Source organism: Neocloeon triangulifer, unplaced genomic scaffold (assembly GCF_031216515.1).
Source record: "Neocloeon triangulifer isolate White Clay Creek 2 clone unplaced genomic scaffold, ASM3121651v1 ptg000012l, whole genome shotgun sequence".
NCBI classification, from domain to species: domain Eukaryota; kingdom Metazoa; phylum Arthropoda; class Insecta; order Ephemeroptera; family Baetidae; genus Neocloeon; species Neocloeon triangulifer.
This window is the reverse complement of record NW_026775554.1, coordinates 11,424,350-11,448,242: the sequence shown is the minus strand read 5'-3', so window position 1 is coordinate 11,448,242 and position 23,893 is coordinate 11,424,350. Positions and strand designations below refer to the sequence as shown.

The window sequence follows — 23,893 nt, the reverse complement described above, 5'->3', positions numbered from 1 at the left end:
GTATGGACGAGTTTTTTTGAGGAATTTAAATTTTGGTTTAGTCTCCTTCACAATATCTATGACCCCACCGATTAGTTAGTTATGAATTTCATAAATAAATAATGTGAAGAAATTAGGTGTAACGGAGATTGTTTAAAAAAAAATATTAATAATTTTACAGTAAAGCAAAGGAGCAGCTGGGGCCGTGCGCGTAAGGAGCCCCACCACGGGTAGCTGGCGAGAACAAAATCACAATGCACGCCAGGTCCCCTCTTCTCCGTGCGAGAGTGTAAAGAGTAAAACGAAAGCTGGTGCCCCTAAGTAGACCATTCAAGACAGTGCTCGACGCTTGGTGGGTCCGACGAGCTGCGCAGTGCCCGCTGGACACCCTCACTCACTGGACAGTGTTCGTTGTTGGCCAAAGAAAAGTGTTCACCCTCATAAGTGCCAAAGACCGCTAATTTATTACCATGTTTCTTCGGTGAGTACAAGTTTCTTTTTTTTTTTCAAATTAATCTCCACCACCAAAATCAGCTTTTTTTCCTTTTTGCACCTTTTTTTTTAATTTTACGAGAAAAATTGAAAAAAAAACTTGCACAAAGTTTTATTTAGAATTCTAGGTCTGCAAAATTGTTATCATTTTATTTATCTAGGAAACGGACAATCAAAGCCAATTTACCACTGGAATGCCCTTTAGTAAATAGTGCGTGTTGTTTCCATCTTCCTTCTTTCTCTCGTTAAATGAACGCAAATCTGGCAAATTAGCATTTTATCAGCAAGGATTCGCGGTCGGTCGTTCAGGTCTCTGAACTTGGCGTGCGTTATTACACTTATGTTGCCGGCTTATTATAGAGTCCGTCTACGCTCTGCTTGCTGAGTGGAAACGCAGCAGCGCGCCGCGCACATGTGACTTTGGCCTTTGTCGAGAGAGCAGGTGGATTGGCAAGGAAGAGAGCTCTGTGTAATTTTTGCAAACCGTTCTTTCACTAATTAAATAAAATTAAGGCTGCAAAACAGGACGAAAAGTAATTGAAAAAAGGTTAAATTTACAAATGAATGAAATTAGCAAAAAATGTGTTTGGAAAGGGTTGTTTTTACTTGATTTACAGTGATTTTCTCTCACTATTGATTCATTATTTAAAATTTATCTACATTACTTTTTGCTCTCGGTTAATAAAATATTGATATTATTCACAAACCAGTTTATATTTATATTAATTTCATTTATTTTGAAAAATAATTCTGCAATATTTCTTTGCTAAGCAAAAGTGATCCAACGGCAATTTTAATTTGGCACTGGCAATTATGCTAATGTTAGTAGAGCACCAAGTGTCGCCTATTTAATGACCGGCACAAATATAATTGCTGCTCATAAAAATGTTAGCCAACGCGCTCGTTGAAATCTCCGTGGGTTTCAAAAATTTTCCGGCAGCGCTTCCTCGTTGGTCGGACGGACGAGTGGTGCGATTAAGGCAGCATTCAGGTCACTCCTTAGGCCAGCTTTGGGGCAAAAGTAGTCAGTCAGCAGCAGCAGCAGCAGTCATATAGGCAGCCACAATGCTGCTTCTTGGCTTAGTGACCCAGTTAACGTGCCTCCAACTGTACTTTCACCTCTCTCGCCTTTAATAATGATATTATATTTATATTTGAGCTCGCACTCTCAACACAGATGAACACCGATCAAAATTTTTCAATCTGGGCTGCTGTGGAAAATTTTGTCGGAAAAAAACGCCGGTCCTTTGTTAGACCGGCGCTCTATAGGAGAGAGAGATTTCTTTCTCAGCGGCAGAAGTTTCACAAAGTTTCTCTCATCCCTGTTGAAAATTTAACGGAGAAACCAGTTAGAAATTGTAGACGAGGCAAAAAATAAATGTGCATAAAAATAGTCATGCCGGTGCGTCCCGATTTGAAGTAATTGAAATTAGAGAAGACAGCATCCTTTGTCTGAGTTGCATCAATTAGAACCGAGTGAGCTCAATTTCAAAGAGGATGTGAACAGTGTGTAGAGTGGAAGGTGAATTAAAAAATGAAATAACAAATCCGGGCCAGAATAAGCAGGTTACAATTCGCGCAAAAAAATGCGACGTTCTATTTGAAAAAAAAATGTAATTAAGCAAATGATAAACCTGATTTTTTTTTAATGAAAAAAAAAATATGAAAAATCTCTTTCTGCGGCTTGACATGGTTGGCAGTTCTCATAAATTTTTACACAGATTTACTTTTCATAATCGCCATAATAGTTGTTGCCTTTGAGCTCTTTATCCGCTTTGATTTCCAGCGGCGGCGTGACGAAATTTCAAAGTCCTTTCTAAAAGCGATTTATATTTATTGCCCGGAATGAGGCGTGCAGCTTTTAATCTCGGGGCAAAAACCCAGTGCAGCATCTAATCTCTTTGTGGCACTACGGCGGTAGCGGGTAATTGTTCAATTAACCACCATCTCTCAAGAAGTGATGTGAAAGTAAGTCTTCATGGCGGCATTACGTGTCCGCGCGCGATCATTTCGAATAAATACATATCAGAGTGAAAGAACGCGTGATATGCATTCGTTTGCATGAATCAAACATGTGTCTACCTAGGCGCAGACACGATGCCGGTAACGCGAGAGCATTGTTGGGCATTTTGTCAATAAATCAGAACAATTAGTTGAATTCATTCGATTGTTCAAAGCGTGTGTCAGTGCCAGAGAAATGCCACTCAAGAGATGTCCTTATTATCGGCCCAGTGGAATGAAGATGAAACAAACTTTCTCGCTGCGTTTTTACAAGAAACATCGAACGAGTCAAGTGTATAGCATGCGTGCTGGATAAATAAAAAGCCATTTTGGCAAAAGAAATAAACATTATCGCGAACGGCTTTATCTTCTTCAACGCACTCGAACGGTCGTCGAAAGGCAACAACTCAGTATTTTTTTTATGTTTTCTCTCGTCCCATCAATTTTAAGATGAATAAAAAACGGTGTCTGGAAAATAACAAATAAAAATGTAATAAAATAAGAATATACTTCCATGACCCTGTTTTCTCTCCACGTAATTCCTGCTCACCTGTTAATGGGATTTTACATTTTCAAGGTCACCGATGGTTAAGAATAAAATGAGTAAATTGTGGAGTTTTACGAATCTTATCTGACGTTGCGCCGGCAAAAGGTCGGTAGATATTTTCGTAGGATGAAATTGATCCACGGCAGTGGCAATTTGGCCAAATCACTGCGAAATTTCGTGAGCGATTTGCTCTCAAAAACTTTTACCCGAAGATCGAAATCGGCATGATTTGCTCATTTAGCTATAAACTAGATTTGCCAGCGATCAATCGCAAAAGATTGACTTGGACTTTTCCTCCGCCTCATTTCCTTCGCGTCTTGATTTATATATGATGTGAGGCGTTAAAGGAACGTGCTGCATAATATCAGGAAATAATCCCCGAACAAAGACGTATGAAGTCGCAGACTCAATTTATCGTATGAAAAGTGAAACTAATTTACACACGCGTTGATATAGAAAGTTACACACGTGCTTATAAAATGATTGTGTTTGAATGCGTGGGTGCAAGTGTTACTATTAACTTAGTTATAATATCACGTCACTTATTTGGGAGCTGTTTTAAAACAACAAGCACTTGCAAATAAAATAAATAAATGGCTAAAAATATTTATTTGGCCTTCATTTTATTTTCTTTCAATCTAAATATCAGATAATGAGTTTTGAAAATTTTCTACGCGTAGAAAATTTGCCATTTTACAATAAAAAAATTTTTACTTATGTTCTTAACTTGACTTCAAATCAGTCTTAATGATGAACCTCAAAATTCATGTTGAACCGATTGGAGCGGCTTTTGATATCCTTTATTTCTATTGTTGATGTTTTCAAAAGATGCGATCATTAGAAGTCTTCTGGAATTCTCGAGATCCATTGTTAAGCAATCTTTTTTCATGGTGCTGCTCAAGGTTACTCGGATTCTATTTCAAACTTATGAAGAAGTAATTGCATGGAAAATTGCACGACTGCAGAAATAGCCAAAACAATTTGGCAATAAAGTCATTACTCAGTCGGATACAAGTTGCCCAACAAGCATCTTAAACCAAATAACCATGCGTATCCGATTACAAAATACGCACTCGTAATTAATGGCCAATTAGTCAAACCAGATCCAGAAGCGTATGCAACCGGACCAGTTGGAACCAGAGAGATCCGAAATTTCTCAAGCAAAGAAAATAAATCGGAAGCTGTCTCAATCTAGTCGATTCTTTTGATTCCACTAATGTTAGAAAAATATTTTATGTTTCCAGGAAAGGGATTTTTATTGTTTTTTCATAGCCACATTAAAGCAAGCTCACTTTCGGAACGAAGGAAATTAAGAAATTGAATTAAAAATTACGACGGTGTGAATTCATTTGGATAACTATGAATTAACCGGAATTAACCAACTGACTTTCACTATTCTCGCATGTAAACATCAAAACACACGAGAGCACCACGCCGAGCACACATATGTACATACAAGTTGTCAAGTTTGTCTTGCAACATATTATATAAATTAATTAGTAATAGTTGTCTTCCTGTCGCCAGGTATTTGCTCTCGATTTTTTTATCTTTAACTCAAGGCTAAGGTTCACAATCTTAATTGATCGATCATTGTCAGAAAGTATTGAAGGGCAAAAATATTAATTTATAGAAAAACACATATTTTTTTTCAAATACTAGTTGTTCATTTTGACTTATTGAGGTAAAGAGAACAGACTCAAAACATTCTAAGGTCACCGCAAACCGGAGCAAACTTGTCCTCTTCCACCTGCTTCAAGTTTTTTTCTGTCATTTTGAAGCGGCGGCATCCCGGATTCGAATGACGCTGCTTCGGATTCGCGCCCTTTGGCTGTGGTCAAGACGTTTGCTCTAGAAAGTCATCCTGCTTAGCAAGGTCGATCGCTCTCAGCCGCTCTACTCTGACGCAAAATAAAATAAGCCGCCCCGATTGAATCACACAACTGTGTTGTTCGCCCTAATAGTATAAGAATAAGTGCGCCGAGATTATCCGGCATAGGAAGGCCGAGAGGTTTGCCGTTTAGAAAGGCCCCCGAGTGCACTCGGTCTTTGGCATGCATAGGTATTTTCAAAAGTCTAAACAAAGTCGCTTTCTATGAGTCGCCCGCGGCTTGATTATCGGGCTAATTGACCAATTTTGGCTGCATCGGAATTAAAAAGTGAAATTCACTCTACAAACACTATTATACGGTTATTCAAAATTCAAAAATAAAAATTACTAGACAAATTTTTTAAATTGAAATGTAACTCAACTCTGAGGTACTTTTTGTACGTTGGAGGAAAAAATTGCAAATAGAAAGCAAATTGTCGAGTCAAGGCCAAAGTTACACGCCCGTTTCGTGAATTGATTGATTGGAGCGAACCAATAGACAATTAAGATTGGAGTGATAACGAGCCGCACTGATGAAAATGAATGGATGTGTTGGAATATGTCTGGTGAAATTTGAAATTATTACGTATTGAAAAACCATTTGTGTCAGGGCCAAACTCGTGTGGGGTCAAAAATGTTGGCAGCTGGGTAATTAAATTAAACCAAAATTCAAGTGCACAGACATTTTCTTTTTCTTACTAATTGAAAACAGGAGAAAATTCTTAAAAAGATTGTAAAAATTAAAAAATATTTAAATAATAAGCGCTAAGCAAAAAAATCTTGTGCAACTTTTCATAAAGAATTTTACAAGCAGGGACTTCAAACAAATCTTAATATTTAATTATAATTAGAATCAATAAAATTTGTTGTTTATTTTTATAAAAATAGCTCAATTATCACCTTCAAAAGATTAACTTAAACTTAAAAATTAGTGCCACTTTATAAAGGTTCAATGCAATTTTTTTTGTGATGGCGGAAATGTGCATTCCTCTGGCAAATGTGCACAAAGGAGACCGTTCTTGAGCCTGCTGCCAGTTATTGAGTTCAATTAATCTGCAGCACACTTCCCCGTGGTCGTATTGTAATCAATACGACGTGCCCACCATAAAAAAGTGAATTACTCTGACATGGCCAGAGAACACAACGGATCCTCCCAGCTGAGTCACGATCGGCCAAGGGACACTCGCAGGCAGATCCGTATTCGTGTCGTCGATCAATCAATTCCACTCCACTTCCTACCTATAACTCAAGGGTTAAATTTGAAAGGAGCCGTTTAATGAGAGACTCCACCCTGCGTCGCCAACCTTGATCGCTGGCAAAATAAAAATTAAAATAAAAAGTCCCCGGAAAAGACTTTGGCTGCTTTCCCTTTTGAGAGAGGAGACGAAAGGCCATCCAAATTACCGATTCTGAACCCGTCGTACCGTGCTGACGTTTTACTTTATCGTGTCAGCAGCTCACTTTTGTTTTCACTGCGACGTGTCGTCTCGTCTATATATAAAGAATTATATCAAAAGGAAAGTGGTCCAGATTGTTTCTGAGGCGCGCGAAGTGGATTTATGGAAGGTGTGTGCTCGAAACGTGAGGCGAACACTCGCCTTGCAGCTCTTTCCGCACAAGCTATACACATAAAAACGATAAAATAAAAATAATAATCATGTCAGCCAATCGAAAAGACTGTATTTTGCTGAGCAGTGGCTATGTATTCAGTCACCAGGGAAGTGCAGGGAAGGAAGGATAATAGTTATTATTTTTTTTTTTAAATTTTCAGTTCAACAAGCAAATGAGGAGCGTTATATGTAGCATTAAATTTATGATTCCCTATAAAATTAAGTAGCAATTAACTAAAAAAATTTTATTCAAAAAATTAATTGAAATTTGTCAAAATTAAATTTATTACTTTTTATCACATTTGGCCTACTTTATCATTATTATCTTTGTCTACATTGAATTTTTGAAATCAATTTATTTAAAAAAAAGGGACTGTTGGATAGTGCAAAACCACCACTAGCAAGAATTTTACTCAAACTTCCAAGGTTCTATTTTTTTAGTTTCATTTTTTTATGCAAATCCATAGCCAGATTTAGTTGACGATTCATTATATTTTTTGGCCAGGGCATGATTAAGAAAAAATTAAGTTTTTATGCAGCCAATGATCACATCAAAGCCCATTTGCTGGCATAGATCTGATCTTGACAGGTAATAAAGTCGGTTTAGACCGCTCCGTTTGAATAGGAGAATTTGGGCCATTGAAAAATAATGCGCTTTTCATTCTCTCAATCCTCCCTCACAATATAATATTATTAAAGTTGGGCGAGAATTTATATTCTGTTAACGGCGAGCCATTGTCTGCTTATCGCGGCATCTAAAGAACCTCTCTCGAGTGAATGTTGCTGCGGACACCACTGGCTTAATGTAGATTAGCGCGCGGCCTTTCAGTTTTTCACATTGTGGGCGTTTAATAGAGCCTGGCACTAGAATCTCGCGACTACAGTGTTTACGACCGTGTTTGCACTTTTGATGCACAAATATATATTATTTTGCTATAAAAATAAATTTGAAGTTAACATTACGAGTTTTTTTTTTAGCTTAAACTGTTAACGAGCTGACACTCGCTTTGAAAGGGCACCGTATGCAAATAACGTCTTAAAATAATTAGACAGGTCGGCGAAGGAAATTGGGTGCCACCGCCGTTATATTGCCGCTGCAATTGACATTCGATACGTCATAAAACCGACAACACGTTTATTTTTTTGCTCGCAAACCGCCTTTCTCACCTTGCCTCTGTTCATAAAACCGAATTATACCCTCGGTACGTTTTTGACGTATATTTTTTCACTTAACCTTGCTCTTTGGCCGCAAAAGACCCTCGGCGGGGGACGCTCTTGTAAATGTCAGACGTTTTTTCCTCAAAACCGGCTCGGTGAAAGGGATGGCTGATGGAAAATTGTGGCTATCGAGTGGATTTCAATGCATAATCTCGGTTGTATGACTCACACGTTTTGCCCAACAGCAAAAGGCACTCGTGAAAATCATCGGTCTCGCCCCTGCACTTTGCTACTCTCGTTCACGCTCCTTTTACAACTTCCTGGCTTGTTGTTGGCCGAGGTTCAATAAAAAAAAAAACAGCCAGTTTATTGCCAGCAACAATGGATTGATTTAAAAGCTCGTGCAAAACGTGCTATGTGGGTGGTTGATGGCTGCACTATATAATTCAATTGATTTCGTAATTCAACCAAAAATTTAAAAAAAAAAATAGAAATTTTAATATTCTTATTAAAATAAAATTAATTTATAATATTTTGTGATTTCACAATTTTATAAATTTTCATAAATACATCTGGTTATTTTCTATTATTTTAAAACAGATTCACTAAATAAAATGGACAAAAAAGCAGATTAATATTCAAATTATAAATTCTTGTGAATTTATTTCTCTTTATTTTAATTTTAAATGGCTTTGAATAAATAAACTATTTATTATATTTTTACGCCCATTTATCCAGACTTACATGAAGAAACACTAATTATGTTCCTTAAAAAATTTAATTTAGTTTTGAATTTTTTCCTTTGAATGGGATCTTGCATACATACTTAATTACTGGAATAAAATTCCATATTCATTTTAAGTTCACGTGAAAAATGCGGCTGACATTTGACAACCGACGGTAATTGCTTGGGAACATAAAATAATTTTGCGTTATTATTTTTTCTTTGAATGAGAGCTGCCGACTTGAAATGTCAAGTGTCGAGTGGCGCCGAATCTGACAAAGGCTTATCAGCATCGACACGCTCTGTGACGGGCATTGTGTAGATATAAAAATTAGAAAGGTCCATTGCGAGCGTCGCCGCGGCTCACATTTGAATAATGGCCGTGCTTGTTATGCGACTCAAGCAAGCAAGTCTCTGGGTGCGGTATGACAAGTGGGTTCGATCAAACCATTCTTGAAGCTCAATGTACACGGAGAGAGAAAAATGAGAAATTTCACAACGTGAGTCGAGTATTATTCGCACTTTTTATTTATTTATTTACTGCTGCTCGATTATTGACAAGCATGTGTGCGGTGGAACATTATTTACATTTTCACTTTGCACTCGAGTTGAATGGGTGCGTGAGTGTAAGCAATTAATTAATATTCCAATCACTTTGGTGCAGCAGCTCTCTATGCAAATTGATTATACGCAGCTGAGAGTGAGTAACTTGCAAATTAGACAACTATTGTGATTTATTACATAGGGCTGCGAAAAGTAAAAGGTTAAAAAAATTTCAATAGATTCAAATTTGAATTGAATTAATAAAATAATATTAAACAATCTTTTTATCAGTATAAGAATAAAATTATATTTTAATTTCATTTGATCAAATTTTGAATAATTTGAAATAAAATATTACAAATTGAATTTTTAATTTAATTTTAAGACTTGCTACAAGTAAAGAAGTTAGCGTTTGTATATACAATTTTGTAAAAAAAAAAAAACAGCTCAATGCAATTTGATCGTTACAAAGAGACGCAATTTTAATTCCGTTTGCATTGGGAAAGGAGCAAGGTCGCGGGAAATGTGCTCATCTTTGGAAGAGTCTCGGCGCGACAAGGCCAATTAATCAGGAGAGAGCGCGTCAAACTCGATGGGGAAACCGAATAAGGAGGATGGCATCTCTTTCTCGAGAGGAGATCGATTGAGTAACACGAAAGTTGCCTCGCGGAGAGTTCAACGAGCGACGCATCAAATAATAATGTAATTCAGGATTGGGTTCGCGACTTCGCGGTACCCCCAGGGCGAAAATTCGCTCGCGAGCCTCGGGCGTTTTTGCGAAGATGATGTGCAACAACTCTCTCGATTTGGCAGCTCCGACTGACTGCCGAGACTATTAGGCTGCACGTTGTGCAAACGATTGCGATTATGTGGAGCGGCGCTCGTCTGCGTCGGCGGCGTGTTTGCTGTCCCGATTTTCGTTCGGTTGTCGTAAAATTATGTAAGGATCTGGTTTCGCATGCTTTTATACACGTGCGTTTAAAAAAAAACTGGTATGTACCGGGGCATTTCACTTATGCAAAAATACAACGCGCAGATTGTAGGCGCGAAGTTGCCGAAGAGAAATTTTGCGAGTGTTGTAATAATTTGGATATTCACTTACCCCAATTTCTAATACACACGTCTTGTTCTTCGCCGCATGGTTCAAACTGAAAAAAAAAATATTTAATCATTAAATTATTGATAATGGAGAGGGCCAATGAATAAATTATTGCACATAAAATTGAAAGTCTAAAATTTCTGTAGGGAAAAATAAGAAAAATATTTCATTTTACATAAAAGCTGGAATATTTATCTGACTAATTAAATTTAAGTCAACCGGTTCATTGAGGACCATTCACAATTTTTACTCAGCTTCTTTGGAATTCAAATAAGCACCAGATTAAATTTCATAAGAGAGTGAAGCATTGATTTATTACACCTCAGACGCCGAAATTAATCGATAAATTAATACGAAACACACGTGGTGTAGTAACACGAGCGAGAACAATAACTTAGTCTAATATAAATTGATTGCCCCGCAGCTCTGGTTTTTTTACACCGCGTAAGAAGAATGGCAAGCTGAATTAAGACAAATGGCCGGATCGATTACCTTTATTGTGTGCGAATGAGGGCGGATCGCGTTACTTTTAATTGAGATTTGTGATTTATTAATTTGGCACGTTTTGATTGAGCTCGGGCAGGTGAGAGGCCAAACGGGCCCCTCGCAGTTTGCCCAAGGACAAGTGGAGCTATTCGTTTTTACTCTACATAAATATACACCCGCTCTTGTACTGCACGAGTACTTTCACTCGCATAGTTCTATGGCGAGCTTTGCATGTTGGACTTATGTAACAGGAGCAACTTTTACAAACACACGCCTCTGTTTCTGAAAAATATACAAGCTGCAGTCAGATATACGAGAGAAAACAAAGTTTCAACGTTGACGAGAGTACTGTAAGGAAGAGAATGTTCTATAAATAGATTTCATTCAGCTAAAAAAGAAACAAAAACGAGTCCTATTGTTAGTCGCGAGTCGTGAGAAATAAATTTTAAAAGGTGAATGTACAATAAAAGCTTTTTAATAATTTAATAATCCGCATAAAAATGAATCACAATAACTATAGTATTATGAGGATTTCTGTCATCAATAATTTTATATTTTTAATTTTAAATCACCACAAAAACTTAATAATTAATACTAAATATATAATTCATCATTTAATATATTATTTTGCATTCTGTCAAGATGCATACTTGCTTTAAAATAAATTTCATCTACTTGAAATTTAAATTTTCATTATAAAATAAAAAATTAATGAAGAATATTTATTATGTAACTGGGAATTTTTAAGTTACACTTAATTAAACTGCTATTTCTTTTATTTCCAGAGGCCCTTTGGCCGCCCTGCTGACCACGTTGGTCACCTGTTCGGCGTTGCAACAATACACGCCGGTCCCCATTGACGAATCCACCTCAGAATGCGCCCTGCTGCTTGAGGGCCCTGGCAGAAGTTCCGTCTTTGACCACAACCTCAACGTTCTCAGGGGAACTTTGTAAGTATACATATACTCAATACGCGTGTCGCTCACGCACTTCTGTGCGGTTTTAATTACCGGTGTCTGTTTCTAGACGTTTGCTAGGAAAAATTTAATTGATTACCGCGTGCGTGCTCTTGGGTGTCTATGCACGAGAAAGTGAAAATTGCGAGATCAGGGCAGGTGTTGGATTTCCTCCGGCAAACATGAAAAGAAATCCGCGAGCATTTCTTTGACATTTTATATAAAAGGCTGTGCGCTATAAGTCGGATCACAACCGATTGTGCAAGAGAAAAAATAATATTTATCCTTTGCTGAGACAATTCTGGAATATTCAATATTTGATCAATTTTCTCAGAAAGTCGAGGTGATCGAGTGAAAAACAAATTATATAACGCAAAGGTCGATTTGTTTATGGTTATTTGCGGTTCTGTCTGTCAGTCATTTCACATTTCCCAATCTCGAAAAATCTTTCAAAACATACCTTTCGTATTTATTCAGAGTGCGCATTCCTTATTTTCACACTAATTGGCGAATGCGAATTCCCGGACGGTTGAATCACACAGCGACAATTAAGGAGAAAACAGCTGCACCTTCTCTCTCTCTCTCTCTCTGAATGGACCCGCGTGCGAGAGAGAAAGATAAATCATTGCGAACTAACAACAATCACATGCGCTGAATAGTCCAAATAAAACTCACAATGAGTGATCGGCTGCCTTGAACTGCGAGTGGGCCAACGGTGCCAATGTCGGGCCAGAAATTTGGAGCAATCGACAATCGGTATCTTTGAGAATAAACTGAATTAATTAGGACAGTATTTTTCATAATATTGCTACAAGATTTCCTTGTTAGTTTGTTTTTGTAATATTTGTTGTTCTTTAAATTCCACTCCTTTGATTCATTGATTAAGCAAAGACATCAACATTGTTTGGTTTTGTTACAAAAATTATAAATTTCTGACGTAGATACATTTTATTTCCATTTATAAAACAGGATATGGGGATAGCATGATTAATAAAAAAAAAAAAATATCAATAAAATAAATACAAAAAAAAGTAATCAAAAGAAAGGCATAATGATTAAAGGGCAATTTTTGTAAAGCAGATTATTCTTTTCATTAAATTTGCCAAGTTTTCTGTCACTTATGTAAAATCCAAAATTTTTTTAGCCAGAGAAAGTAATCAGAAACTCTACAGAAATTTAAGCAATGTCACAATGGCTTGTCAAATGAGCCAGTTTGTATCAGAAATTGAATATCTTTATTGCGAAGGGGCCAAAAATTTGAATGTAATCTAAAAAGCTTTCCAACCTTTTCTTAAATTTAGAATTAGTGCTCTATTTCCTCCGTCGTTCAATGGCAAGATAATCAAAAACCATACATCAACCGGCTTCATTTCGCCTTGTGCTTCTTACGTTTAAAAACGATCCAATCAAATTTCATAAGAGGTCGCGTAACCTCAAATTGTTCATTGTTTGCAAACACGTCAATGTGCGCACCGCAGGAGCAATCTCATTTTTTCTTTTCTTCAACACGCGTTGCCGCGAGGGACGCGAACGTTTTGCTGATGAATTGCGCGTAACAAAAGCGATAGTTCGCACGCAGCGCCCACTTTTCATTTCAAGTGTCGCCGGCAGCCAAATCCGCCCGCGTCCAATTCAAGACCGTGATTTTTTCTTCAGAATTAATTCATTGTGCGCAGGCACAGACACAAAGACGGCGAGGAATTTGACATAGCAAATTCAAGGACGGCGTGAAAGTTGCGAACAATAAGAGTGCGCACCGACCTTTCGCGTGACGAGCGCGCTCGCGAGAGTTGCCGCTCGTAATTAGCCGGCGAATTTTGAAGCTTTAGAAACGGAAATCTTGCATTTTCTGGCACCTCTCGGTGCACTTGAAGGGTTTGCTCGTCACATCAGTTTCGCTTGGATCGTGCGCGGAATTAATTTTTGACCCTTTTGCTCCTTTTGCCAACGTGACTTTCTCATTTTCTTTGCGCTCCTTAATGTGAAACTGCGAGAAAAGCACAAATTTTGTGCCAAACATGTCAAGAATGAGTTCCCATTAAGTTCATGTCAAAAAGACGCCGTTTTTTCCCTGAAGTTAAAATCTATGACATAAAAATAATTGGATATAGTAGATTAAAAATTAATACAAAAATGCATATAATTTAGTCTCGATCTTATAAAACTTTAATTTAAAAAATTATTATTTTAATATGTACAATTTATAATATTCATTTTTATTACTTTTCAGTGGATATGATGGTCGTCACACTTGCATCACCTATGACGCTGTCAACCAGGCGTATATCCAGTCAAGGAAAAGAATTGGTAAGTTTGTAAATGTCAGCAAAATTTGGGTTTAATTTGAGCGTAATTTTTTTTTGGAAAACCTATGAAATATTTTCAAAATTTTTTGTTTCTACATAAATGTATTAAATAAATTATGAAACCCTCTTTACAATTTATTTTGATTAGAAAGTAAAATCCCAATAAAAATTAACAGCATTTTAATGTTACTAAAGACATTAAAATGTATCTTAATCTTTAGGAAATTAAAACATTTTGTCGCAGTTATTTTGATAAAAATCCTCCACGCCATCAGATAGTAAAATTAAATAATCACTCAATTAAATTACTTTACTGCTCTTTCACACACATGAGCAGCTAGGGTAGCAATTAACTAATATTATCTTGAGCAAAAAATCTAGGTTCCATAGTTTGAAGAAAGCAAAGGTGCGAACTCACTCAGTGAGCGAGAGTGAAAATTGTCGCAATTAAAGTTGTAATTGCATGACGCCTAAAGCTAAATTATATTCATTCATTTCTCTCCGCCTCGTGGGAATTCTAAATCTGGGAAAATTACTTTCGCTTCCCTCTTGAGAATAGAAATCCTTCCTTCCTAGTTTACTTCAAAAATCGCTACTTTTATACTAGTCACAAACGAAATTTTAATGACATCAACAATTGTATGTTTTCAGCCGTGTCTCAACCCAAGGTGGGCGACTGGCGTACCGAAGACATCGCCACCGTCGGCGAGTTGCTGCTCGACATTTCCATCACTCTGGCCAAAACGTGAGACCATTTTTTTTATTCATTTTTCGCTTAAAAGAAAAAAAAACTCCACCGTACTCTCTTTTACCTTGTCCCAGTAACAGTCGCACATACGTTAATTGACGCCAGTTTTGCAAGTAGTGCCTATCAGCATGCAAATTTGCGCTCGGCACGCGATCCTCTCCAATTTTTTAGCTTCTTTACGAAAGAAAGAAAGCAACAGGTGCTGCGCCACTTTGACTCGCGCCTCTTAATTTGCGAAAGTACGTCGATTCGTGAGCTAAAGTGGAATTTCGGATTCAGGTACGGCCTCAGCTACGAAGATATCGAGAAGGGTCTGCCCCTGGTCGACACCTCCAAGACCCTGATCCGCGAGGTTTGCCCTCCTTTCCTTGCCAATGTCGAGTGCAGGGCCGGCAAGTACCGCCGATACGACGGTCTTTGCACCAACCTGCAGCATCCCACCTGGGGAGCCACCATGACCCCCTTCACCAGGTCAGTTTCAAAACGCAATAAAAAACCTATTTATACAAAATTTAATTACCCAGAGTCAATTTACAAATTTGAATAATTTTTTAAAGTAAAATAAAATTTATATATTTAATAATATTAAATTATTTCCTTTAACAGAAAATTGTAAGAGCTGATAACTTCTTAATTTTTCATCAAAAAAATTATCCTCTTCACCCCGTAATTTAAACTGCAATTAACGTTTTAATGTAAAATTCTCATATTATTAGATTGATCGGTCCCCTGTACGCTGACGGCATTTCTGCCCCCCGTATCTCGGTCACTGGTCGCCAGTTGCCTCTTCCTCGTATCGTTTCCCGCACTGTCCACCCTGACGAAGGTTTCCACGATCACGCCGGCACCGTCATGGTCGTCGCCTGGGGTCAGTTCATGGATCACGACTACACCCTCACCGCCACCCCTCTTGGTAAGAAATAATTTATTTTGTAAATTTCGCTTGCTACTTTCAAATGTTTGCAATGGAAATGCGTTTTGTAAATATGAGTAGAAAGGCAAGTTTGCGATAATGGGATTCAGCAGAAAAGCTCAGCACGAGCAAATTAAGCAGAGAGGAGAGTGAAAGGATGCAGCTCTGAATTGCAGAAGCAAAGAGACAAGCAAGTGCTGAGAATTGCCGATTGTTTGCTCTCACGACACTCAATAGTAGGAAACGGCGGCGGAAAGATGGAGTGGCCTGCATCAGCCTTGGTTCATTTTAATTAGCATCCCATGCTATTGTTACTGTCGGGAAACGAATAATCCCGGAAGCTAGGATTGGTTATTTAATTGGTAATCATTTTGGTTGGGGTAAATAGAATTAATAGACACAATTTTTACTTACTTTCAAAGGTTTGATGTAATTATTTGGCCTTTTTCTTTGCACATATTACAAAACGCAACTGTGTCACTTGGCTACTCATAAACGACTCTCCTTTCAATCTTGCTGCTCTGTCACCTGATGCCCTGTCTGTCTCTCAGCTTCGGCCACGAATGGTGCAGCAAGCACCATCAGTGGCCGCTCGAGGAAGTGCCGAGTTTACCCCGACACCTCCCCGGCTGAGAGGAGACAAGATCATCGGTGACATGAGGACAACAATTTAATTTTAAAGATACACATTTTCAATAGAACACATAAATTGAAAGATACATTTTCAATTGAGCAAAACTTAAAATTAAAGATGCATTTTCAATTGAGCACAACGTAAAATTAAAGATACATTTTTCAATTGAGCACAGGAGGGTATTTGTGTCGAATTAATTTGAGAAGTTAATTTTAGTTGTACAATTTAATTGTTTTTGAAATTAAAATTTTAATTGTCGAATTCTTGGGGTGCGTTGCGCAAGAAATAGGAGTTGTTTCTCAGCAGTTTTCTCTACTTCCGCTGCTACCCAGGGCAGGCATTGCTTAAATGGGGTGGACAAGGTCCCATAGCAAACTGGCGTTTCCCCCCCGGGACAACAGAAGCAGATATACCTACGAGTTGGAGTTGCATTGTTTTTTTTTTTGTAGTGGAGGGATGAAATGTGGTTTTTTAGAACCATAATTGAGAAGGACTGAACTCCAATTTTTTGCGCAAAGCAATGATTTGAGCGAGTTGAAAATAAATTTGTTTCATGCATTTGTTTGTGTTGTGTTACATTTTAATTTTTTGATTTGCCGAAAGTACAGTTTGTTCGTGAATTTTGATTGATGGTTTTGTGTTTTATTGTGTATTGTGTGATTGTTTTAATCTTAAAATATAATGTGTCTAAATCTAAAAAAGGGATTTAAAGTGCTCATAACCCTCAGACATATTAAGACGTTTAATTTAGGGGGAGCTCAGAGGGAGCCGTGGGCGCATAAGGCGCTATTGAGGCTGAAAATTAGATTTTTTTATTTTATTAAATGCACGCCAGTGCGGTATTGCGTGCGGCATCTCTGTCGAAGGGTCACAGTCATACAACGTCATTGGCAATTGGCAAAATTCTGTAATGAAAATTCGATTAGCAACAACGTATTTTTTTCTTGGGGAAATTTTGGATAAGGAAGAATTTTTTTTTCTAAACCTAAATTTGCTACTCCCGGGACTATAATGGTAACGGCGGAGAACATCAGTTACAAGTTTGTTTTTGTTTTTGTTTTTCTAAATCATTTGATTGCATGGGAGTTTTTGTTTTTTGTGTTCCTTTAATTTTTTTTTTTCTAGGATTGATTTGTAACTGATTTTATTATTGAAAATTGACTGATTAATTCTCAGGCGCAGCAATAAAATTCCCACTATTCTAATTGGAAATAAATTCAGCTTTTATTTTCTTCTTGCATTCTCGTGAGGAGAAGGTGGTGGTCGATCAGTGGCACAAAACGGCCACGGCAAGCGCGCATCGGAGGCGCTGGAAGCTTGAGTGGAGCAGTAATCATTTTTCAGTGTGTCATTCATTAAGATCGCGGTTGTTGTTTGTTGTGAAATTGGAAGTGCACTTGTCTCACGTAAGCGTGGAGATGGCTTATCGGTGGCCGTAGACGCGTAAGAGTCATTTTTATTGCGGAGGTCAATGAGATGTGCACTTGGAGTCAAAATTTTGGGGGTTTTGTTGGCGGAGGGGGGAGGCCTATCGGTCGCCTCAAAGAAGCGCGGTATTGTGCGCTGCGGAGTTTCATTTGTGAGAGGATCATTCAGGTGGTCAAATTTTGGGATGGAAGTTTGGGAAATGTTGATAGGAGGTGAAACACAATTTAGGGCTGTATTGGCTGGAGATACATGGCAATGTTCAGCTGCCAGGGGTCCAGATTGATGCCCAAAAATTGATCGGTTGATTTTTGGTGATTTAGGGTATTGGTATTGGGTGGTTGCGTTCGAACGGTTAACCGTACGGCGAGGAGTTTGTGACGGAGATACCAGACATTTTTGGCCAAATTGAGGTGTCTGGGGTCCGGATTTTAAACTCGTCGCAGCGGGGTTTACAGCATCATCGGCAAGGAGAGGGGTAGGAGAAGGGGATGGGGATAGGTAGAGTGATTTTTTACCCACAGAATCGTCAGGGGTAAGAAAAGAGGGTGTGACGGGTTGAGGTGACGTCATGATCGGAGAGGGTTGAAGATAACTACATCATGGGGCGGGGGGGTGGGCTGTTAGTTGGGCGCCATTTGTCGGGAAACGAATAATCCCGGAAGCTAGGATTGGTTATTTAATTGGTAATCATTTTGGTTGGGGTAAATAGAATTAATAGACACAATTTTTACTTACTTTCAAAGGTTTGATGTAATTATTTGGCCTTTTTCTTTGCACATATTACAAAACGCAACTGTGTCACTTGGCTACTCATAAACGACTCTCCTTTCAATCTTGCTGCTCTGTCACCTGATGCCCTGTCTGTCTCTCAGCTTCGGCCACGAATGGTGCAGCAAGCACCATCAGTGGCCGCTCGAGGAAGTGCCGAGTTTACCCCGACATTACAAATAACAATTCTGCCTTTCTAATTTTTCATCTGCAAGAGCATTCCACAAAATGTCATCCAGATGGTTAAATCAAAAGCTTTTCTTTATTATTCTTTTACGATGTCCTCATTTCTTGAATTCATCGATTGCATTTTAAGTAAAATTTGGAGGAAATATTTCTTACATAAAACATTTAAAAAAAGTTGCTATTTTTTAATGTAAAATAAAATATAACTAATTGCAATTAATAAAAAAAATTAATATTTTTTATTGTTAAAATTTTCAGACCCTCTGAACCGTAACGAGCCCGAGGAGTGCTGCCACAGACCCCCTCATCTCAAGAATCCCTACTGTTTGGAAATCGAAATCCCCGGCAACGACTACTTCTACGGCCACTACAACGTCAAGTGCCAGGACTTTGTCCGTGGTTTCGTCGCCGTCCGACCCGGCTGCAGACTGGGCTCCAGGACGCAGTTCAACACCCTGACCGGCGTCCTGGACGGCAACACCGTCTACGGCGTCAGCGAGCACTTCTCCCGCGGTCTACGCGCAGGCTATGGCGGTCTCCTCAGAATGAACCCCGTCTTCAACGAGTACGGTCTCAAGGACCTGTTGCCCCTCAAGCTGGACATCCCTGACGAGGGCTGCCTCCGTCCCAACAAGTCTATGTACTGCTTCGAAGCTGGTGCGTGACAATTAACAATAAAAAAATAATAAATAAATAAATATAAATAAATAATATGAATATAATAATTTCCCAGGTGAGATCCGTGTCAACGAACAGCTCGTCCTGACTTGCATGCACACCCTTATGGCCCGTGAACACAACCGTCTTGCCCAGGGTCTGGCTCAGGTCAACCCTCATTGGGACGATGAAACCGTTTACCAGGTAATTCCAATAAAAAAAAATGAAATTTAATAATATAAAAATTAAAATAAAGCCTTTTTTCATTCATAACAAACTTAAAAAACTAAAAAACAAAGTTTTAAGTTCAATTATTTTTATGTAAAATTGCAATTTATTGTCGTCACTAATTTTGAGAATTTTAATTATCAATTAACAGGAAGCCCGTCGCATCAACATCGCCACCATCCAGCACGTCACCTACAATGAGTTCCTGCCTATCATCCTCGGCAAGGAGGTGATGGAGAAGTTTGGTCTGCTCCTCGAGAAGGAGGGCTACTGGGACGGTTATGACCCCAATGTCAATCCCAACGTCATTGACGCTTTCTCCGCCGCCGCTTTCCGTTTCGGACACTCCCTCCTGCCCACCGCCGTCGAAAGATGGAGCAAGGCGCATAAATTCATCGGTAAATTAATTCGCTAATTATCAAAGACAAATACTTAATATTAAAAAATTTCAGCGTCCAAACGTCTTTCCGACTTGATCCGTCAGCCCTACGACTTGTACCGTGCCGGTGTCCTGGACGAGTACTTCATGGGTCTGATGAACCAGGTGGCTCAGGCCATGGACGACTCCGTCACTCAGGAGGTTACCAACATGTTGTTCAAGAAGCCCGGCCAGCGATTCGGTATGGATTTGGCCTCTTTCAACATGCAGCGTGGTCGTGAATTCGGTCTCCCTGGCTACATGGAGTTCAGGTAACAAATATGACAGTTAATTTATAGAAAATAGATATTAAAAAACTATTTTTAATATGCAAGATATTTAAAGAAGCCAATTTTCTTAAAATTTCTTACAATGAGTACTGAAATTTATTGATTTGATTTTTATTCCCTTGCATTTTTTGTTTGGTGTTTTATAATAAATTAAATTTTTGAATAATTTATGTAAAATATAACAAACTTAAATCCTGAACTTTTGTTCTTTAATCACAGGAAATTCTGCGGACTTCCTGGCGCCGATACCTTTGAGGAGCTCTTCGGCTCCATGAGCAACGAGACCATCGCCCGCTACTCTAGCATTTACGAGTCGCCCGCCGACGTTGACCTTTGGTCTGGCGGTGTGTCCGAAAGACCCCTTCCTGGCAGCATGGTTGGTCCTACTTTCGCCTGCATCATCGCCACTCAGTACAGCTACTCGCGCAGAGGCGACAGATTCTGGTTCGAGCTGCCCAACCAGCCCTCTTCCTTCACTCCTGGTAATATCAAACTCTCCTCTTTCTTTTTAATATTTACTAAAATTTTCCAAAACTATGTTCACAGAGCAACTGCAAGAAATCAGGAAAACTCGTCTTGCCCGTCTCATCTGCGATAACACTGACTTGATCGACACCGTTCAAGTTTACCCCATGGTGCTGCCTGATCACGAAATGTAAGTAACCTTTTAATTCTAACAAACGAGGAAATACGGCAGGCAACTTGCTCGTCACTTGTGTATTGGAAGTTGCATAAGTATGGTTTTTTTAACTCTTACTTTTAAATCTATTTATAGAATTTTCAAAAAAAAAATTAACTAATGAACCACTTTTTAATTATTTTAATATTATTCCAGCTTAAATTTACAATTATTCTAGAAAGAATAAAAATTAATTAATTAAAAAAATTTGCAGCAACCCTCGTGTGCCTTGCCGCAGCGGAGTTTTGCCTTCACTCGACTTCAGCAAGTGGGCCGAGTTCCCTGGCACCGGCAACCTGGTGCACGCTGCCTCTGCTCCCATCGCCGCCGAGCACAGCGCACCCTCGATAGTGAGTAGCGACCTGCCCACCGGGTTCGCCCCCTCCGGCTTCGACGGCTACTCCTTCCTCGGGAAATAAGCATCAAACGCACTAACCACACAAAACGAGTTGACATGTTAAGAAAAAATTAATCGTTTTCGCATACCCTCATCTTTAAATAATGCCATCGCTTCATTTTAGTTTTATGGCTTACGATTTTAAGTTCGTTTTCTTTATGTATATTTATTTGCTAGGGACGCGGCCCCTGAACCAAAAGGGGGGCGCGCTATGAAAATGGAAAAAGCGTTGCTGTTGTTACCTTCACAAAATCGGATGTTTTTTTCTGTGGCAAAGTTACCACGTCCATTTAGGACATGTGAGGGCAGAAAAATGAACTATTATTGCCATAATAAGAAGTTGGTTTTGTTTTGCTCAAAGTACCAATTTTTTAAATCAACGCGACACCGATATTGAGTTAATTTTTTATCATTACCGTTATTACTTTAGATGATTTAAATAAGAAGTTAGTTCAAAAATATATTGTGGGATTAAATGACGAATTTTGTTAAAGCTGTGGGCGCAACATAAAAGAGGTTAGAAATTTTTGAGAAATATAGTTAATTATTAAAGAGTAATTAAGCGAAGAAAATTATTTTTAGACACAAAAAATTGACGAGATTTTAAGGGGTTTTTTTTTGTAGGCGGAAGCCAAAACCGTTTGAAATAATTTGTTGTCAATTTTGGTCTTAAAATTTTGCCCTTCACTTTTTTTTGCTATCACCTCATTGAAAGTAGAAAAACTTTTGCGCTTAGTGATTCAAAAATAATGTGCAAATATACAATCTTTAAAACAATCGCGGGCAAAATCTACAAACCTTGTTCCACTCAAAAATGACGCGCGGATTTTTACTTTTCCATCCACCCTTCCCACACATTGACCTCTGACCTGAGACTTTGGCTGACGCTTGACTGGTCTTTTTAACAGGAGGCTGAGGAGTTCGCCCACAAAGTGGTCGCGCCGCTGCTGCACTCGACCAAAATTTTCAAGCGAGGAACAGCCAACGGAACAGTGGAAGCCTAGACTGCTCGAGATTGATGGACTAATCAATCTCTCAGAAATAATTGAAAGAAAGAAATAACCCGAGACTCACTGACTACAACCAAATCAACTGCATGTACTATAACTAACCATGAGCGCGCGATTGACCTGCTGCACCCATCTGTGACTGGTGCTAGCAAAAGAATAATTCAGTTCGCGCCAACCGCATCAATCAAATAGCGTCACTTTGCTCATCTTCTCATTAACAGTTGTGCTATTATGATAATTGTGCTATGACAAAAGGAAATCTGCGAATTGTCGTTTTGTTTAGGAGTGGGTCAAGTTTTATTTTTATGCTTGGGGGGAAACGCAGAATCAAAATTATGATTAAAATTTGCCCCTCCCTCAAAGTGGTGGAACTGTGTTGTATTATGTTTTTTTTTTTGCGAGGGACCGCGCACTTTGAACAGAGGGCGATGGAAGATGTTCTGTTTTGTTGATGATCTTAGTGTGAATCGCCCCATGTACAAGAAGTGCGCCGCCTCCCGAAACAATGTGCGACACCACAATTGAGAAGTTTTGTTTATGAGATTTGTATACGCATAAATGATAATAAATACACAATGTACATAAAGAAAAGATTGCAACGTTTTTTAATAAAACAAATTCATAGACCAAACCCCATAGGAATAAAAATGAAGATTAATAAAAAAAATCTGAATTTCTGATAAAAATCAAATTTTATATTCTGATAAATTTTTCTTGCATGAGTTTCCAATGCAATAAATTTAATCACGAAAAAATTATATGATATAAACATTCTTATTTATTGATATAATGCCATAGGCGTGCCAGGCGTGCAAACAAGCTTAAAAGGGATAATACTAAAAACTGAGTTTTTAAAGTGATTTGAATTTAAAATCGGCTTTATCTTGACGGGTTTTGAGAGTTGTTTATTGTTTAAGAAAAAACAATATCCTGATCTATTTTGGCTGCGGGCTGTAGCCATAATTCAAGAGCTGTGAAATCATTTTGACAAGAATTAGTGTACAAAAATCAATCTTTAAATTTTTTTTTTAAATTGACACTTTTTTGTGAAAAATTATTCAAAAACAAAATTCAGAAAGAATTATACAAAGAAAAATATTTTTAAAAGATTAATTTTTTTACTAATTCTTGTCAAAATGATTTCTTAGCTCATGAATATGGCTGCAGCCCGCAGCCGAAACATGTAGAACAGGATATTGTTTTTTCTTAAACAATAAACAACCCACAAAACCCATCGAGGAAAAGCCGATTTTAAATTCAAATTAAAATCACTTTGAACCAACCCTCGATCGTGAAATTCTACCTAAAAGTTTCAAATATTGTTAAAGTATTATTTAAAAATACCTCATTTAACTAAATTTGCAACCATTTGCAACTAAATTCAAAATTTCATGACCAAGAGGATCCAATATAAATTTCAAAAATTTGTTCTCCGTGAAATCGGCGGTTTCAGTCTTTTTTTCTCCAGCACACCCCCATGAAAAATGAGGTCAACGCAGCAGCCGCAGCCGCCGGTCTTGGATTTGTATAAAATTACATAAAAGTGTTTAGGCCGGGCGCGAGTCAATATTTATTCGAGTTGCCAATCATTACGTCACACCGACGAGCATCTCTACGTGTGGAGCGTGGTTTGTGTGTGGCGCGCGAGTGGCGGGCCTTTGCTCAGTGCAGTGGCGGAGCCGCTCGTCGAGTGTGTCGCGCAATCCAACCCCCTGGCTGGACGGACGGTGCGAAGTGTGATAAAAAGAGAAAGCATGTCGCGTTGTGCC

The 23,893-nt window shown here is 38.4% G+C and overlaps 1 protein-coding gene across 1 annotated transcript; it reads left to right on the top strand.

Annotated features, from left to right (window-relative positions):
• Positions 1-291: 291 nt before the first annotated feature.
• Positions 292-22,715, top strand: LOC132197444 (peroxidase). Its single transcript, XM_059620739.1, has 14 exons — positions 292-460; positions 11,292-11,456; positions 13,693-13,769; positions 14,420-14,513; positions 14,796-14,987; positions 15,233-15,429; positions 18,704-19,102; positions 19,179-19,306; positions 19,482-19,728; positions 19,783-20,020; positions 20,258-20,520; positions 20,585-20,693; positions 20,932-21,067; positions 22,023-22,715. Exons 1-14 carry the CDS (start codon positions 450-452, stop codon positions 22,116-22,118), a joined length of 2,352 nt encoding a protein of 783 aa, XP_059476722.1. The 5' UTR covers positions 292-449; the 3' UTR covers positions 22,119-22,715.
• The last annotated feature ends 1,178 nt before the right edge of the window (positions 22,716-23,893 follow it).